The 20,345-nt window shown below is 46.1% G+C and overlaps 1 protein-coding gene across 1 annotated transcript; it reads right to left on the reverse strand.

Annotated features, from left to right (window-relative positions):
• Positions 1-15,446: 15,446 nt before the first annotated feature.
• Positions 15,447-18,970, reverse strand: LOC119363368 (probable mixed-linked glucan synthase 3). The gene is made up of 3 exons (XM_037628706.1): positions 18,648-18,970; positions 17,328-18,069; positions 15,447-17,191 (listed from the first exon to the last, which is right to left on the reverse strand). The coding sequence occupies exons 1-3, from the start codon at positions 18,869-18,871 to the stop codon at positions 15,602-15,604; spliced, it is 2,556 nt and encodes an 851-aa protein (XP_037484603.1). The 5' UTR covers positions 18,872-18,970; the 3' UTR covers positions 15,447-15,601.
• Between the last annotated feature and the right edge of the window lie 1,375 nt (positions 18,971-20,345).

A 20,345-nucleotide genomic window follows, 5' to 3' on the forward strand; every position in this document is an offset into this window, starting at 1 on the left:
GTGGTATCAGAGCATTGGTCTTCATTGCCTTGGTTTAATCACCATTGGAGGAGGATGGATGAGTCTACTTTGGGGAGTCTTAGACATAGAGTGCATATTCTTGATGGAGAGTACTTTTATGAGTGGAAAAAATGAGATGCTTGTAATTTTCAATCAATATCATTTGAACAAGTACATTGCTAGCCCTTGTGCACCTCATGTTGATCATATGCATCCTACCCATGATGAGTCAATTGACATGATTAGGAATCTTAGAACTGCCGAACTTATCATTAGAGGATTGCCTAGAAACTTGATTGGATGTTTGCCTACTCTTAAGTGTGCCTACACTATATGGAAATTTCTTGAGGAACGCTTTCCAAATTATTCCTTGAAAAATCTAGATGAAATTCTCCATAAGTCTATTGCTTTGAGTAAGATGAATACTAGTGATCCTATGTTCAGTGATCGTCTATTTGAGCTTACAAATCTTATGCGTGCCAAAGGAGATGTTGGAATTATTAGTGATATTATTTCCGAAGCTATAAAAATTCATAAGCAAGATCATTGTCAAACTCACTCTAACGAATCACCCTCTCTAGGATTTGATCCACCACATGACGATGTTGAACATGGATACTATGATGAGGATGTTGATAGTGACTTCGATCTTGATGATGCAATGAGACATTTTGGTCTTATGGCAAATCTTCGGGGATATATGTCAGGAGGAAAGGAATGGGTTCTTGATAGTGGATGTACCGATCACATGACCGGAGATAAAGACATGTTTCGTGAGCTTGCTGAAAATGATAGTCCTCGAAAGTATGTCACTTTCGGTGACAACTCAAAGGGTAAGGTGGTTGGCCTCGGTAAGGTGGCCATATCACATGATAGCTCCATACAAAATGTCATGCTCGTTGAATCTCTTGGATACAACTTACTTTCAGTATCTAGACTTGCTGATTTCGGTTTCAATGTCCTATTTACTGAAATAGATTGCCAAGTGTTTCGTCGAGACAATCATAAAATGGTCTTTACCGATGTGCGTAGAGGTGATCTATACATTGTTGATTTCACTAAAAAGGCTCAACCTAAAGCTTGCTTCATTGCTAAATCCTCAAAAGGTTGGTCATGGCATAGACGAATAGGTCATGTTGGTATGCGAAACCTTGACAAGCTTATTAAAGGAAATCATATCCTTGGAGTTAAAGATGTCATATTTGATAAGGATAGACTTTGCAGTGCTTGTCAAGCAGGTAAACAGGTTGGAGGAAGGCATCCCACGAAGAACATCATGACCACAAGGAGGCCACTCGAGCTACTTCACATGGATCTCTTTGGTCCCAACTCCTACAAGAGTCTCGGTGGAAATTCTTTTAGTCTAGTTATAGTTGATGATTTTTCAAGATTTACGTGGGTGTTCTTTCTCGATGATAAATCGCAGGTCCAAAATATCTTCAAAAACTTCGCTACGAAGGCCCAAAATCAATTTGAAGTGAAGATCAAGAAGGTTCGCAGCACAACGGAACGGAGTTCAAGAACACAAATGTGGACACCTTTCTTGACGAAGAAGGGATTTCACACGAGTTCTCGGCTACGTACACACCTGAACAAAACGGAGTTGTTGAGAGGAAGAACCGGACGCTCATCGAAATGGCGAGAACGATGCTTGATGAGTACAAGACACCAAAGAACTTTTGGGTAGAAGCGGTTGAGACAGCTTCTCATGCAACAAATCGCTTGTATCTTCACAAGCTACTCGGCAAGCCGGCATACGAGCTCCTCACCGGTAACAAATCCCAAGTTGGATACTTTCGAGTATTCGGCTCAAAGTGTTGCATTCTTGATAAGCATCGTCGTTCTAAATTTGCTCCTAAGTCTCATGAAGGTTTCCTCCTAGGTTATGGCTCAAACTCTCACACTTACCGTGTCTACAACAATTTCAGCCGAAAGGTTGAAGAGACGGTAGATGTGAAGTTTGATGAATCTAACGGCTTGCAAGTAGAGCAATTGCCAATTGATGTAGGAGACAAAGATCCTTCGGAAGCAATCCAAGACTTGTATATTGGCAAGGTCCGTCCAATGGAGGTGAAGGAGAGTACCTCGTCCGTCCAAGTGGAAGCTTCTACTTCATGACAAGGTGAACCAAGAGTTGATACGGAAGCATCCACAAGTGGGACACACAAAGATGAAGAAAACGAGGAAGTGCATCAAGATGAACGTCAATAACCTCCTTCTCCACCACGACAAGAGAACGACAATGCCAACAATGAAGAAGGCCAAGAAGAAGAACAAGATGAAGAAGAAGATCAACCAAGAACCAAGCAAAAGCTTTCACGAGTTCGAGCAAGAATTGCTAAAGACCACCCCGTCGAGCAAATCTACAATGATATTCAAACCGGGAGAATCACTCGCTCTAAAACTCGTTTAACTAACTTTTGTGAAAATATTCTTTCATCTCTAGCATTGAACCTATGAAGGTCGAAGAAGCATTGGAAGATCCGGATTGGATAAATGCAATGCATGAAGAGCTACACAACTTTGAGAGGAACCAAGTTTGGACATTGGTTGAGAAGCCCGACAACAACCACAACATCATTGGTACCAAATGGGTGTTTCGCAAGAAGCAAGATGAAGATGGACAAGTAGTTCGCAACAAAGCACGTCTCGTCGCCCAAGGCTACACACAAGTCGAAGGTATGGACTATGGTGAGACTTACGCTCCCGTTGCTAGACTTGAGTCCATTCGCATCTTACTTGCCTATGCTAATCATCATGATATCACCTTGTACCAAATGGACATTAAAAGTGCTTTTCTAAATGGTGAAATAGAGGAGGAAGTTTATGTTAAGCAACCTCCCGGCTTTGTCAATCCTAAGAAACCCAATCATGTTTACAAACTTTAGAAAGCTCTTTATGGTCTTAAACAAGCTCCTAGAGCGTGGTATAAATGCTTGACCAAGTTCCTTATTGAAAAAGGGTTTGAAATTGGGAAAATTGATTCCACACTTTTTACTAAAAGGGTTAGTGGAGAACTATTTGTGTGCCAAATCTATGTTGATGATATTATATTTGGTTCAACTAACCCTCATTTTAGTGAAAAGTTTGGGAAGCTAATGCCGGAGAAGTTTGAGATGTCTATGATGAGTGAACTCAAATTATTTCTTGGGCTGCAAATCAAGCAAACTAAGGAAGGTACCTTTGTTTCTCAAACAAAGTACACCAAGGACTTATTCAAGAAGTTCAATATGCAAGAATGCAAAGGTATGTCCACACCCATGCCTACTAGTGGACATCTTGACTTGACCAAAGATAGTGAACCAGTTGATCAAAAGGTTTATCGCTCTAGGATTGGTTCATTGTTATATCTATGCGCTTCACATCCCGATATCATGCTAAGTGTGTGCATGTGTGCACGATATCAAGCTGCTCCTAAGGAATGTCATCTTAAGGCCGTGAAAAGGATAGTGAGATACTTAATCCATACACCAAATTTTGGCATTTGGTATCCTAAGAGGGCCTCTTCCGATATTTTTGGCTATTCCGACTCGGACTATGCCGGAGACAAGGTTGATAGAAAATCCACTTCAGGTACTTGTCAATTTCTTGGTAGATCTCTTGTGTCTTGGTCCTCCAAGAAACAAAACTCGGTATCCTTATCCACCGCCGAAGTGGAATACATTGCCGCTAGTTCATGTTGTGCTCAATTACTTTGGATGACCCAAACTCTTAAAGATTATGGGATATATGTGAGACATGTTCCATTGCTTTATGACAATGAAAGTGCTATCAAAATTGGTCATAATACCGTACAACATTCTCGAACTAAGCATATTGAAGTTCGTCATCATTTCATTCGAGATCATGTTGCTAAGGGTGACATTGATCTTAAGCATGTTCGCACTGAAAAGCAATTAGCGGATATATTCACTAAACCTCTTGATGAGAAAGTGTTTTGCAGGTTAAGAGGAGAATTGAACATCATTGATGCTTCAAACTTGGAGTAGAAACTCCATTGGATACATGCAAGACATAAGCTTATGACTAATCCTTGATATTTCTCTTATGATGAAAATCTTGTGTCTTGGATATATTTGCAACTTGCATGTTATCTAACCCATGTAGGTACTTGGTGGAATCAAATTCCATGAGGTTGTAACCTACTCATATCCTGAGCAATCTCTACATCACCAAGTCTCTACACATTGGTGGTTGAAGACAAGGAAGCACGGAACCACTCAAACATATCCTTTGACAAATTCTATTTAAGCTTCATGATTGTCAATTTTGGATACACAAGTGCTCTTCCTTGCAAGAACTAACCCATGTAGGAAGATGAACTCAAATTCCAAGTGGTGCTCCCAACTCTTGATGAACTACATCAACCTTGAGCAACCCACACAAGTTCAACTACATGGACAACACCACCAACCAAGGTATGTTATTCCATCTTAGAGAAGCTTTACTCCAAGTTATGAGCTAAAGCAACTCGACAAGATGTGAATACACCAAGTTGCTTAAACGAAAAATGGCAACCCCATTTTGAGCTTAAACGATGAGTATGACCTATGATCAAGTGATCTCACTTGACTCCTAAGTCAATATACTCTAACATAGGTGACTTTGTCGCCGACCATCTCTAGATGAAGTTCTCTTGTGTTCTTTTCTGTGTTTTTGCATTTGTCTCATGCATATTTGTTTCTTCATCTAGATTTCTTTCTGTTTGCTCTGCATTTTTCTGCATCCAATTCATTGCATATCATTCAGTAAATTCCTTGCAAATCTTTGTGAGATCTTACTAGTCTAGTGAGCTGAGGTGACAAGTGTTTTCTCTGTGATGAACTCGGTTTCACCGATTTGTTGTTTTCGGTCCAACCAAATCCTTTCGGTACAATCGAAACATACCACTCGGTGCCACCGATTTCACAATAGGAAAAGCAGTTTGCCACAAATTCTGTGTTTCTTCTGATCCAGCTCCACTCAATGAATCTTGTCCTCTACAAGCATCACATTTTTATCATTGCTTTGTGCTGTGACTCAAGGACCAAACCCAATCGACAGATTCCAGACAAACCCTTCTTGGAAATTAATGTCAAAGGGGGAGAGAGAGATCACATCAAAGCTTATCATTTAGAGAGAGATCACATCAGAGACTTAGTATATCACCTCCTCAGGGGGAGAGAGATCCTTAGGGGGAGAGAGAGATCTCCAGGGGAAGAGAATACTTATGTAGAAAGTATTTCTCAAGGATCCCAGATGCTTGGTGTTCAAGAGGAGAGATGCCATATGTCTTCTTGAAGGGAGAGACATGTTCATATGATCTTTTGTGCTTATTTGCATCAGCTTGCATTAGCTTTGTTCATCATTTATATCTTTCAGCTCTGATTTTCTATTCCCTATCTTCTCCCAGTATCCCATGCTAGAGTCAGGGGGAGCAAGACATCCAAGGGAAAGAAATCATTCAAATTCATTGCATATCTTTACTCTTGGGGACATGTCTAATCCAATGTAGTACTTAGTACTCACTCTCTACATGTCATCCCAATCTTGGTATACTTGTGGTGTCTTTTGTTTGCTCTGGCTAGTAGATGTGCCTGTGTTATCTAACCTTGTTTGCGCAGGTTCATTCCATCCTAAGCCAACTCAAGACTACAAGGTAAGTATACGCATCACAATCATGTGTATGAGGAATTCTTGCTGATGTACATACTGTTTGCAAGAAGGACTCATGAGCATGAAGGTATTTTCTTTAATATTCTTTGCTCTGATGCATATGGCCAAGATACATGTAACACATAGCCTACTCTATCATGGTTATGCTCTCACATGCTTCTATATTCCATATTCACATGATTGCATACATGTAGGGGGAGCCTATGCTTGTTACATGTCTTCCCAAAGCTTTACTTGCTATTCTCTATATCTTTATCTAAAGCTTTGATGTATGTTGACATCAATTACCAAAAAGGGGAGATTGAAAGCACAAGTGCTCCCTAGGTGGTTTTGGTAATTAATGTCAACATATCTCTTGTTGGACTAACACTTTTATCTAGTATGTTTCAGATAAGTTCAACAATGGAGTGGCATGGACTAAAGGACGTGGGAACTCCTTCAAGATGCTAAGGACAAAGGATTGGCTCAAGCTTCAAGCTCAAGACTCTTCATTTTACATTTTAGTGATCCAAGATCACACTGAGTCTATAGGAAAAGCCAATACTATCAAGAAGGGATGAGGTGTTGCTTAATGAGTTTCTTGCTCCACAGTGCTTAGTGATATGCTCCAAAACCCTCAACTACTTTCCCACTTCCACACATGTGTCCTAAAACCTAAAGTCAAACTCGGCCCCACTGATTCTTTCTATCCGGCGCCACCGAGTTTGGATGTCATAGCCATTGCCACAAACCCTAGGCAATCGGTCTCACCGATAGGGATCTCGGTATCACCGAGATGGGATTGTAATCTCTCTGTGTATGTCCATTAACAAAATCGGTCTCACCGAGTTTGAGCAATCGATACTACCGAGATTACAATGCAAACTCTCCGGTTAACTTATTACCAAAATCGGTCCCACCGAGTTTGAGTAATCGGTCCCACCGAGTTTGCCTGACCAACTCTCTGGTTAGCTAATTATCAAAATCGGTCTCACCGAGTTTGTGTAATCGGTCTTACCGAGATTACGTTATGCCCTAACCCTAACCATATCGGTCTTACCGAGTTGCATTTCAGTCCCACCGAAAATCCTAACGGTCACTAGGTTTACTAAATCGGTCCAACCAAGTTTGTTGATTCGGTCCCACCGAGTTTGGTAAATTGTGTGTAACGGTTAGATTTTGTGTGGAGGCTATATATACCCCTCCACCTCCTCTTCATTCGTGGAGAGAGCCATCAGAACAAACCTACACTTCCAACTTACCATTTCTGAGAGAGAACTACCTACTCATGTGTTGAGGCCAAGATATTCCATTCCTACCATATGAATCTTGATCTCTAGCCTTCCCCAAGTTGCTTTCCACTCAAATCTTCTTTCCACCAGATCCAAATCCTATGAGAGAGAGTTGAGTGTTGGGGAGACTGTCATTTGAAGCACAAGAGCAAGGAGTTCATCATCAACGCACCATTTGTTACTTCTTGAAGAGTGGTGTCTCCTAGATTGGCTAGGTGTCACTTGGGAGCCTCCGACAAGATTGTGGAGTTGAACCAAGGAGTTTGTAAGGGCAAGGAGATCGCCTACTTCGTGAAGATCTACCGCTAGTGAGGCAAGTCCTTCATGGGCGACGGCCATGGTGGGATAGACAAGGTTGCTTCTTCGTGGACCCTTCGTGGGTGGAGCCCTCCGTGGACTCGCGCAACCGTTACCCTTCGTGGGTTGAAGTCTCCATCAACATGGATGTACGATAGCACCACCTATCGGAACCACGCCAAAAACATCCGTGTCTCCAATTGCGTTTGAATCCTCCAAACCCTTCCCTTTACATTCTTGCAAGTTGCATGCTTTACTTTCCGCTGCTCATATACTCTTTGCATGCTTGCTTGCTATGTATTGTGAATGTTAAACTTGTGCCTAAACTCCACTTAAACTTAAAGATCTTAAAAACTGCAACTTTGGTACTCAGTGTCTAATCACCCCCCCCCCCCTCTAGACACCTCTTCTCAAGGTCCTACACATGCAACCACTTTATTAATTATTCACACAAAACCTTACAAAGTCATACAACAGTAAGACTAAAGCCACCGTCTAGGCAACATCTGTACTCCTATCCAATTGATGTAGGGATGCTGATAGTTTGGGCCTAATACCAAACAGACCTCGCAACCAAACCTAACATCTAAGACCTAAGATCCCAACCAGGACGCCTACCGGGTATGGGGCACCCACCAGTCCGGCACACTCCTCAACCAGGACACCTGTCGGGTATGAGGTCGCCGCAGCATGCCATCAATCCATCTTCAGTGTTATACTGCTCCATCTACCTTGCCCGGTCTAGCTGCCGCCGACGCCACCACGACACCAGACAACGCCACCATCCTGCGCTCGTCCATCATCACACGCCCACCGGCGAGACCCCACTGCTCCATGCCGTTGGGACCCGCCATTGTCGACGTGCCGGATGCCACACCGCTCATCCAGCATGAAACACCACCTGTTGCAACTGGTCCCACCCCCTCCGCCTGCAGTTCCTCAAACCGAGCACCCAAACGTCCCAGGCGGCGCCTCCAAGGAGGGTACGACACATGCAGTGCCGCCGCCGCCCAATCTAAGGAGATTTAGGGTTTTCACCCGGGCATGGAGTCGGGGTGGAGGGCAGGGACCTCGACAGTGCCTCCAAGAAGGAGAACGGCAGTTATTTACCCAAAACCACCACACTTGGGCTAGGGTAACAGGTCAGTACCAGAATTGAGCCAGGTCACAAAAAACCACCAGTTCTGAGCCTAACCTGTAACGCGGAGCACTGACGGGCTGATTTGGCCGCGAAAACAGCGAAACTGACAGGTTGGGCACACCTGTCGGGCTGACATGGCATGCCTATGTGGACAAATATGTCGAGGTGGACATGGGACCCACATGCCATTGACTCGGTGCCTCCTTTTTTCATTTTTCTTTTTTTATTTACACCTCCTTTTTCGTATGGGCATTTCGTCAAACAGCTTCTGGACGGCGACGCCATGGAGAAGCTCCGTGCTGGTCAACCGAAGTCGTCGGCCGCGGCAGCGCCGCCGCACGCGTCGCGCCGTTCAAGGTCAGCTGAGCACCGTCGGGGCAGGCGTGGAGAAGCTCACCTATCGGGGCAGGCATGGAGCAGCCATGGAGCGCTCATGCGTCGGGATAGGAGGAGGCCCGCGGATCCGCCGGCGATGGCAGCGACGACGCGACGTCACCCGCGCCTAGAGAGAGCTCGCCGTCGGGATGCTTGCCTCCGTATGGTCCACCTCAATCCGCCACAGCGACCTTGCCGCAGTCAACGCGCCACCGACCATTGTTGTGAGCCCGCACGCCCCACTTCCGCAGGCGCAGCTCAGCGCCGCCGCCCCATCGCGGCACGTCTGACCGCCGCATCACAGATCAGCGGGGCCGGCCCCATCCCCCGTGGCACGTCCGGCCGCCGCCGCGCATCTCAGCGCCGCCGCATCCCTCCACCATATCCCTGCCCGCTAGTCAACGCCTCCGCCGCGCGCATCAACGGTAACAGCCGCAGCTTGTCTGCCTCTCCATGGAGTACCGGCAAGGGAGGGGGAGATAGGTGGCTGTCGTCGCTAGGGCCAGGAGAAAGGGGGGAGAGGAGGACGGCGGCGTGCTCGCCGGAGCAAAGAAGGATGTGCTGTGGAAGAGAAAGTCAGAGATGAGGAATAAAAAAGAAAAGAGGGAAAATATGTGACGCTGACAGGTGGGTCCCTCGTCCACGTCAGATTTTTTGTCCACATAGGCATGCCAACTCAGCCTGACAGGTGGGCCCAACCGGTCAGTTTTGCTGTTTTCTCGAGGAAATCAGACAATCAATGCTCTCCGTTACAGATTAGACACAATTTCGGTGGTTTTTTGTGACCTGGCTCAAATCTGGTACTGACCTGTTACCCTAGCCCCAAGTGTGGTGGTTTTGGGTAAATAACTCGGAGAAGGGCGACCCTGGTCGTCGCCACCGTCGGGATGAACGAGTCATCCAGAGTTTCCTCCGGTCCAATGTCACCTCTCCCAGCCCCCGCGAACGCATCAAGGCCGATGACCGCGATCGTAAGCCACCAAATACAGTAGGAGAGAGCCTACAGCGCGGAGGAGATCCACCGTCAACTCACCGCCCACGCGGTCAAGACGTCGTCCATCCACCCCCCGCGAACGTCGCCAGCCGAGGGCGCCGTCACCATGCCTGGCGGGGCTGCCGCCCCTGGTCCAGGCTCCTCCAGGAAGGCCGGAGTGGTGAGATCTGCCACAAGCGACGCGATCCGGCATCGCGCGGCCAACGCCATCGCCCAAGCCCGCCGTCGACCGATCCCGCCGTCGCTGGGAGCCCACACGCTGCCGAGAGACCCCACACCTTTGGATTTGGGCACCCGTGCACCGCCGCGAGACCGCCGCCTTCGGGATCCGCCACACCGACGGGAGGGCCGCACCCTGCGGATCAGGATGCCCGCGCCGCCGCGGATCCGGGAACGGGAGGAGAGACCCTCCGCCGTCGCCGTCGCACGCACGGGCTTTGCCCGGCGCCGACCAACGGTAGCGGCGGAGGGGGAGAAGGGCGCTGGAAGGACTAGGCGGCGATGGCTGAGCCCTCCCGAGTCGCCTGCGGGGGAGGCGACGCAAGAGGGGCGCCTTTGATGCTACTTAGAAAAGGTGGATATAACCCTGGTCTTCGCCAATGCGTACATAGTCATCAATTGCATCGCCTTTGGCAGTTGGAAGATGTAATTGTGATTCTCTAAACAGAGGAAATATGCAATATCTGAAGCTGAAAGCTATGATTGACCAAATTCACAAGCGTGTTGGCCAAGTTGGCCAAGTTGGTGTTCCGGCGGCTGACCAAATTCACAAGCGCAATGGGCCGGGCTCGGTGTTCTGTCATCTTTGCGGTGCCTTGGAAAACTCGGAACACATCTTTTTCCACTGCGTGTTGGCCAAGTTGGTGTGGAGTTGTGTCAGATCTTGGCTCCAGGTTTCTTGGAACCCTTCTTCATTCTCTGAGCTTAGAAACCTAGCCAAAGTATTGGTTGGGGTCACCAAGAGGGTGTTCTGGGTCGGCCTGGGTGCCTTGTGCTGGGCTTTATGGACAGTTAGGAACAAATACTATTGAGCATACCTTCCCATCTAACCCTGTTGACGTTCTTCTCAAATCATGTATACTATTGCAGCAGTGAAGATTATTGGCTAAGGATGAAGATCGGGATGCCCTGGACTTGCTCATCGCCAAAATTCGGGCTTCGGCGTCCCACATCTCCGGGCTGGATCCTGCCGTCTGATCATGGTTGTCGCTGTTCACTTCATCTGGTTTTAGTCTTTCCCCTCCCGGCCTGCGCGCCGAGTATGGCAGGTTGCCATGTACCCTTTAAACTATCGTTCGTCTGTCCCAGACTTTCTATTCGGTGGATTTGCGATGTTTCGCCTTATGTTCATGTTTATGTTCGGGTCTGTGACGCTGCCGTGTGGCTTTATTTATAAAGTCGATCTCTGGCCTTTTTTCTAATAAAAAAAAGCTATGATTGATTTCAGAGCTCCGATCCCAGTTGAATGTTCTGACTTTTCGGGTTGAAAAAAAGCACCTGGCCTTGGTGGAATATGCTTTGGTGGATGACAGCTCTTACTCCCTCCGTTCGGAATTACTTGTCGTAAAAATGGATGTATCTAGATGTATTTTAGTTCTAGATACATCCATTTTCGAGACAAGTAATTCCGAACGGAGGGAGTACTTTTGAAGTTGAAAGCTGTGACTTTTATGGTTAAACTTAATTTCTAATTACATGGATCGTGATTGTCTGTGAAACTAAAAGCACATATGATAGTCGTGGAGTAAGAATTAGAAGAAGAAAAAAAACAGTGGACGGGAAAGCTACCTCATCAGCAAAATCTGTCAAGTAACCGCGCTTTGTGCTTTGTGCTAACAACCTAATTAAGTAGAGAGGGCTTGTCCAACACTTTCTTAGTGACCTTGTCTTTGGTGTTCAGACGGCCTCGGAAAGCAATCCGCAGGAAGACTATGCACTTCAGCGGGACAATAGGATTTTTTTCAGTTGTACTATCACATTTTGGATGCTTGGTTCCAGTAACGTAAAGCTGCTGAAGTCTTCTAGTATATGTACTTTTCATGTTCAGCAGTGGGGTCATTATACCAGATTCTCCAAGGGTCCATGTATGATCATATAACATGAGGACCGAGCTTCACAGGATTTACTGTTGGGCATCTTCTACCAGTATTGTGTTGAAATGGTCTTGAGTCCTAATGAAAACGATAATGCAACCCCTGCTCCCACCTTCTCGTCTGGGCAGATGAAACTTCATTTTGGAGGAGGGTGCTACATATGTGCCCAGTGATCAGCTATGATTGACTGACCTGACAAAATATCTCGATCATCCGCCCTTTCTTACTGGACGGAGGTCTCATTCTATGCTGTTGCGCGGTCGCACATTCTTTTCTTCACCTTGACTTCATGATGTGCTTCTCAGGCACAACTCACAGCTATCGCAACAAACAGAATGCACGAGAAACCTGACACCTCATCTCAATTGTGCTGTACAGTTGTATCAAAGGTTCTATAATTCCCTGTAGCTTCATAATACGTGGGGAAATTACACATAACTTTATTATGTTGTTATTGGTCCATTTTTAGTGATTTTTATGTAAGAGATCATCATTTAACTCAATGGACAACGACATCTGGAACTGGAAGTACAGAACTGTAGGCCATAGATGCCAAGGGAGTTACAGTGTTACGCACTAGTTTCAGACTAGCTTCGGCCCGCCATGGCCTGTATTTCTGAGGGCATGTACAATGCATAGCCTTAAGGTGATGCCTCGCATGCCATGTAGGGTCGGGTATGACGTAAAGTAGGTTCGGATAGGGAACCGGGATCCTTTTCAGGAGGCGGGTGCTTGAAGAGAAAAAGTGTGGTCCGGTGACAAAAGCTGAAAAGGTTAGAGTGAAAAGTAGAGATGCATGTGTAATAGAGTCTTTATTTTCTATTTCTTAATGAGGCCCACTAGTAGTAGCTTGCATTGGGGAGAAAAAATAAATGCAGATGCCTCAAATTACTTTTTGTCATGAGGCATATGTATCCATATTTTTTTCGAAAAGGGGGGATCCCCGGCCTCTGCATCAGCATGATGCATACGGCCATCTTATTAATAATAAAACATCCACAAAGTCTCGAAGTCTGAGTAGTAGCAAACTAAAAAGAAAACGAAAAGGCTCACACAGAACCCAAAGGCTAGATACATAAGCTAGCCCAACAAAGGATAAACCACAGCCGATTGGCTCAACAAAAGACAGGTAAACTAATTGCCTATCCTATTACATGACCGCCATCCAAACCGGCTGAAGATATCCCGAGCTACCGTCTCCCATCGGATAGCACCAGTAACCAAACGCTCCCTGGCCTCCGTCGGAGTGAGTAGCGACCAGGAACGGATAAGTGCCGTGGCTCTGAAGATAACCTGCAAAACATGAGTTTTTGTTGTTCTGTTAAAAACAAGATCATTTCTGCAATTCCACAGTGCCCACACTAAGGCGCACACCCCCACGCGAATATGTTTAGCTAACCCGGGCTCTACCCTATTAAGCCAAGCTCCAAACATCATATTCACCGAATTTGGTGGAGTAATATTGAAAGCAACATGAACAGTTGTCCAAAGAATTCTAGCTAGTGGGCACTCAAGGAATAAATGCTTAATGGTTTCACCCTGATCACAGAAACTACACCTAGTAGGACCTGTCCAATTGCGCTTTTTTAAATTATCCTTTGTTAAGATGACTTGTTTATGAAGAAACCACATAAACACCTTAATCTTCAAAGGAACTTTGACATCCCACACATGCTTGGAAGTAGGAATCGAGCTGGAGTTGATAACAGCAACATACATGGATTTAACTGTGAATTCCCCCGACCTAGTGAGATTCCAGCGCAGTTTATCAGGTTGTTGTGAAAGCTGGACCTGCATCAGTCTCCTAACTAGATGCAGCCACTGTTCCCAACGATTGCCCACTAACGATCTTCTAAATTGAATATTAAGTGGAATGGAACGAAAGACCATATGCCACCATTGTATATGCCCTGATATGCAACTCTTACATTTAAGCGGTCAACTGTACACAATAAACAATCTTATATCCTTCGTTTCAACTGGGCAGTTTTATCTCATCTGAGACTGATATCAGATTACGATATTATTGGCCAAGATAATCTTCTTATTTGACTGACTGGATCATGCAAAACAATTATATTTCTGATCTGCAATGCATCACTACTAATAGTGACATGGTATATGTTAATTGCGAAGCAGTAGAATTGCTTTAGTTGGGTCATCGTTGGGTTCTACTCCATCAAGCCGTTAATGCAAGTGTGCTGACATCATGTTCGTGTCCTTCAAGTCTAGTATTCCATGCAAAATAAAAAAATAAAAAAATAAAAAAAAAAACGGAGCCACCTAATGCGAGGGGCGACAGGGAGTTCAGAGCTTCACCAACCAATTGTCAAGCTCTAACATCAGGTACAATAGAGGAGCTGCCTTTGGGCCAAGAGGCTTGCCTGTTACAATACTGAAATAGATGCAGCATCGCATCCTGGCTTAATGACTTTGCGTTTGTCACAACAGGGACAAGATATGCCACCTTTCTTGTGACTGCTTACACCACACTTTTTTTTTTGTGGGGGATGCTTGCACCACACTTTGGAGTACTAAGTATCTACGTGGTTCCGTCAGTAGCTCTAAGAAAAATACATGGCGTCTTTCAGCAAGAAGTTCAATTTTTGGCTGATAGAAGATAAGTTCTTGAATTCTAATTTCCGCGAATACCAACTGGTCTTGTTTTGCATGAATATAGGTTCTTCTAAAAAAATTCCTGGACTGTTCGACCTTCTGTGTCTCCAGTTTGGTTTCTGTATCTTTCGACAGCTCACCTTGTTATTCACTTAATTCGGTTTCAAAAAAAAAAAATTGCTCACATTCGTTGCTACTGAATCCTTCTCTGTCTGTTCCTCAATACTGAATAATCCACGACCAGACTTCCATCGCAAAAAAGAAAATGAAAATAAATCCATGCCCAATTTGCATCCTTCGCCAGGCCGCTCGTCTGGCCCTCTAAATACTCAGCCGCGCTAATTAATCGGTAGCTTCATGACACATAATTGGGCCGGCCATATCAGCTATATAAAATATAGGTAAACCTTCCGGTCTTTTCAGGAGCGATTCCGACTTTGGCCTCCGGCAAACTGGTTGCCGAAGCCCAAATCCTTGGCTCCGTCATCTCCACAGGCCACACGTGAGCTCCCGCTTCCACCGAATTTCAAAAGAAAAAAAATGATTAATGCTCTGCTTGCGAGATGCGAGATAATTTTTCTTGTTCGGTGAGGCTCGTTTGGTAAAATGTCAATGAGATCCAGGGCGGGTGCTATTCTAGCAGAAACGCTGGAGGCACCTGATCTTCTTATTGACCTCTGCAATAGTTCTGAATTTATGGTAGTACTACTAGATATCCTTGTCTGTACTCTTTCTTTTTGATGGTGCTTCTCTGGACTCTGAAGTTTCAGTAAGAAGCTCTGATTAATAGACAAGAACTGGTAATCTGTGGTTCTTAATTTGCATTAAGAATTAAGAACCTTGCTTTTAAGATCTAGCTAGTGTGAAATTGTAAAACATGCATTTTGGCATCCATAGTGGGTCAACGATTGATCATCCTGCTTTCTGCATTTGTAGCTCAAAGATTGCATTCTAGAACGCCTGGATGCCTTTCAATAAATAAAAAATTCCTTACCACTTGTAAGTTGTAACATTAGCCATCAAGGCCTAATTTATAGCCATTCTATATTAAGGTACAAAGTACAAGTATTACAATGGTTTATTGGATACACGGAGCATATTTGGCTCCCAGCTTACTACAGAAGCTAAACAATACAATGGTTTCTACTATATCACTTGGCTAAAATGTAAGATAACTAAGAAGTAAGATATGAACAGCAACATATACAAGGCAAACTATTGTAAAGGCAACCGGCAACAAGACCAGCAGGATGACTGGCCTCTTTGCCCACCGTCCCATGATCGCCAATGCAAACGGATAGAGCAGCACCATGATCCACACATTGAAGAGCAGACCCAATGCGGCATGTGTCTTCTGTGCAATTGTCCATGCTCCCATGTATACGATCGTTTTACCCATGGCTACACCGATTGCACCAACATTGGCAATCAGCACTACTGTTGTAGGTATTAACATTGGCACCCATCGCATGTCATACAAGTCGGCAAACTTGTCATTGGTGTCTGCTGCTGTTTGCTTCGAAGTAACTCTGAAGTGAATACCCTTCTTTGTAAGGAGATTCACCACCATGTGAAGCACGGCTGCTGGGTATGCACTCGTCGACCCGATCATGAAGAACTGTTCATTTCTCCAGTAATCCAACCATGTGACCCCCGCCCATTTTATCTCGAGCCACCCAATAACATGGATCATCAGAATGATCACGAGAAGGAACACAACATATTTGGTGAATGGCCTCTGAATGTATACTTCATCAGGGATAAGCCACATCACTGGGCTGAGAGCATAGAGTAGGATAAAGAGTGATGTGACTGGGTAGACTGTCATGTTGAGGTAGGAGACACGCTGAAGGGATTGGATCCGACGACCGCCTATGAGTGGGTTATTTAGTGAGAAGAACATCTCTAAAGATCCACCTGACCAACGCACAATTTGGTGGAGGCGCTCGGTTAGGTTGATTGGTGCAATGCCACAGAAGGCGTCACGCTCCATTGTACAATACATGGAACGCCAACCTTGACCGTGGATGCGAAAACCAGTCACTATATCCTCTGTGGCTATGTCATATATGTACCCAACACCCTTTCCCCACCCAGTGGCTTTATCATGTGAAGCTGACACAACCCTTTCCATCTCAGCCACTAATGTTTCACTAATGGGTGGAGGTATGGTAGATCTTTCTTGGTTTATGGCTTTTGATACGGAATCTAGGAAGGGTATGGAGCTACCAAACCTTTTATCATCAACTACGATGTTGTCATGTCTCCACTCAGGTGGGTCAATGCCATAAAGGGCTATGCGGCGGAACATGCAACCAGTGCCAAGGTAAGATGGACCTTGGAGACCATTGAGGGCGAGCATTGTGCCATCGAAGAAGACACGGTTGTGGTTGCCATATCGGTCCGATGGATCAACATTGTCGAAGCGTTGAGGGAATTGAACGAAGGCGGTGCTATCACCTTGCCGTTGATCTAGCATGAAGCACATAGCTGCACGTAGGGCTTGAGAGTTGTTGATGTAGTGGTCGCAGTCGAAGTTGATGATGAATTGCGCGTTGGAGAGTAGTGCAGAGGCACGCAATTGCGCATTCAAGGCACCAGCTTTCTTGTTGTGGTCATAGCTTGGGTTCTTTCCGCGAGAGATATATACAAGCATCGGGAGGCGCACATCAGTGTTGGCGAAGTTGAGGTTGTGGGTGCTTGCTTGTGAACCAAGATTATGCCCACGGACCGAATGGTCCAACACAACCTGTGAAGGTAATACAATATATTCATAAGTCACATATCTCCACGACAATAAATTTGGCTTACTGAGAGTATGTTCATTTTCTATTATAAAGACATTGTACCAATAAGGGAGTAAGTAATAGGATGAACTTGTATACCTTAACAATTCCGGCATGATGCCCTTTCCTATGGATTTCCATTGTGTCAATCCATGATCCTGGCCATTGTGTCCCATTTGCCATCCAAGTGGCCTTTGCATCTCCTTCCCCAGTCTCCATGCTGTTGTAAGCATCAGAACGCTTGGAAATAGCACTAGATAGTGAGTCTAAGCGCTCTTTGAACTCGTCATACTCTCTATGTACACTGCTATGATCATTCTTGAACTCCTCTGGTGCACTTCCAGTGTACAATGGTGCCTCTAGTTCAAAGTAGCTTTCTGGGGCTCTTGGCTCGATGCAATGCTTCCGACAAAATGGGACCCACAAAGTAGCAAACTTTGCAGTCTCAATCAAGGCCTCATATTGGATCAATGCGCCACTATCATCTGAGAGATAGCATGCACACCTATCAACAGGATAGTCAGAAGCAAGTATAGAGAGAACACAATTCATGGTGTATAGTATCGGCTCATCGATTGGGTCAGCAGTGGTGACAAAGACATCTATGCCAGGAAGTGTAGATGTCCCATCTGGGAGATCGTATTGTCGCCTAAGGGCGACCATATCAGGTATGGTTTTGACGGGGTTAAACTTTGGGAGTTGGTTGAGCAGCCACGAGAACCCGAACCATACGTCCCCGACAACTGACATTGTCCAAAACCACATGATATCAGATTTGTTGTGCTTGATGCGCCATACGAAGAATAGGAGGACGGCAATTAAGCGAATGAAGATCAGCGCCCTGCATGCATGAAAACATATGTCATTAGAATGTACATTTCTTGATCGAACTAATGCCATTAGCATCAAAAATACTAGTAAGAATCGTGGGCACGACGTACATGATGTCATGATCAAAAGAAATTTAGGACTGTGGAACATGATTCAGTTAAGAAGCCTATAGGATCCATGCAAAACACTATGGTGCATTGTAAGTAGTTAGTTGCTACTCTCTCCATCCTACAATGTAAGACGTTTTTTTGACACTAGTGTAAAAAAGCATCTTATATTATGGGACGGAGGGAGTATATAATATCCCTATCTTTTTGGTTAGGTTTAAATTTGACTTTTGGATTTTGGCTTATAAGTCAGAAAAGCACCTTTACATGCTTTTGGCTTTGAATTAAATAATGTTTCATGATATAAGCCAAAAAACAAACCCAAAAGCACGAAAATGGGTGTTTTCTTAATTTATTTGTAAGTCAAACTCCAAAAATCAAAGTTTAGCATGATCGTCATTTCACCAGCAACGATCAATGTCAGAAGAAAAGCACATTTCTAAAAAGTGAATATGAACGCGCTTGGATTTGGCGCGCTTACCTGTAGGGATGCAGGAGGGTGCCTTTGACCTTGTACGTCCGGAACAGCAACGGCCTGCCCTCCTCGCCGCCGCTCTCCTTGGCGGCCCGGCGCTGGTCTTTGTCGGCGGCCACCCAGTGCTTGCCCTTGGCGCCGACCGGCTTCTTGGCACCGCCGTCGCGGCTCGCCAGCAGCGGGTCGGCGAGGCCGGCATTTGCCCCACCAGCACCGACCGCCGACGCCATGTCTCCCAGTCCGAGCTAACCCGACCGGAGCTGGAAGGGAGGAAAAGCTACAACTCGAGCCAGCCAGCCAGCCAGTGGTGCACGAGGTGAGCAAGTGAGGCGCAGGGTTTATATAGAGAGGCAGGAAGAGTCGGAGGAACGGCGAGGTACTAGGACGGCCTCGATCGTTGGGCTTGGGCAAGGGCGAAGCACAGAGACCAGAAGGAATCCGCTCGAGATCTGTGATTCCGAACGATCGGTGGTCTGCTCTGTCCTCACTTAGGATAGAAGCCAAGTAGCCATCCATGTAGAAAACGTGGAGGCTTCCATGTGCAGGGCCGGCGGGATCCACGGGACGGGAAGGAAGATGCACGCACGCACGTCGTCGTGGGAAGTGCAAGTGCGTGCCCCGCATTATTCCGCGTCGTGTCAGGCATTTCCGGCGGTTGCACTGGCCACTGCCCACTTGGTCAAGCAAGCACAGTTAGTTTAGTAGCTGCGCCTGCGCGGAAGGTCAGGCATATTTGTTTTGCCTGCGTCGCCCGGCCCCAGCCTGCATGTGCATGCATTGGTTCAACGATCCGATCTACTACTCCTACCCTATGACTGCGCTGTGACTGCGAGAGTGCATGCACGGCCCGTGAGCTGGAGGCCCTAGAAGATCCAAATCTGGACGCTATGTACATTTGTTTGCTTCTCTTGAATCAGATCTGATCTGAGATGCACTCGCCGGTTGGGGTTGGTGCGAGTTGCCGGAGTGCATGGGCTGCATGTTCGCATGTTCTTGCTCACCGGAATTTTTTCCCGTTCTGTGCGTTAACCTTTTTTAGACGCATATAAATCTCTTCCTTGCAATCAGATCTGGTTCTGTACGCCGGGAGTAGTTTATTCCCACTCTCACCTTTTTGGTCGCACCCCATGCCCGATCTGTTTTTAGTGGAAAGCCAATCAGATCGTACGTTATAAATAAGGTAGAAAAAGGAATCGGTTACACTCGCTGATGGGAGAGTGCCAACGTCCAAAACAATCCTGCAAGTTATCTTGGTTTCAGCTAAAGTGCCTGATAAATCCCTTATGCTCGAGTGGTCATTACACCCTCCAGGCCTGCTTCCTTCCACGGTTGCTACTTGTGCAAACGTTTTTTTTTTGAAAGGCCTAACAGCATCTCCACCCATGCCCCCAGGAACGCCCCCCCTCCCCCCCGGCCACATTTTTAGCACCGGCAGCAAAAAAATCCTCCCACTCATGCCCCCAGGTCCTCGTTTTTCGCCGGATTGAAGCAAAACAGCCCCGGCGACCCCAGCCCACACCCAGCTTACCGGGGGGCGCTTGGGACCGCCGGCACTCCCTTTTGCATACCAAAACCCCACAGGTCAGCCTCTCTTCCCTCTCTCTCTCTCTCCCCGCTCGCTCACATGCAAAAGGAATCTCGCCCGCTTTTCATCGCTTCTCTCCCCGCTCGCCACCCGCCTCCTCGCCGCCCCGGCCGCGCTCG

Source organism: Triticum dicoccoides, chromosome 2B (genome assembly GCF_002162155.2).
Source record: "Triticum dicoccoides isolate Atlit2015 ecotype Zavitan chromosome 2B, WEW_v2.0, whole genome shotgun sequence".
Taxonomy (NCBI): domain Eukaryota; kingdom Viridiplantae; phylum Streptophyta; class Magnoliopsida; order Poales; family Poaceae; genus Triticum; species Triticum dicoccoides.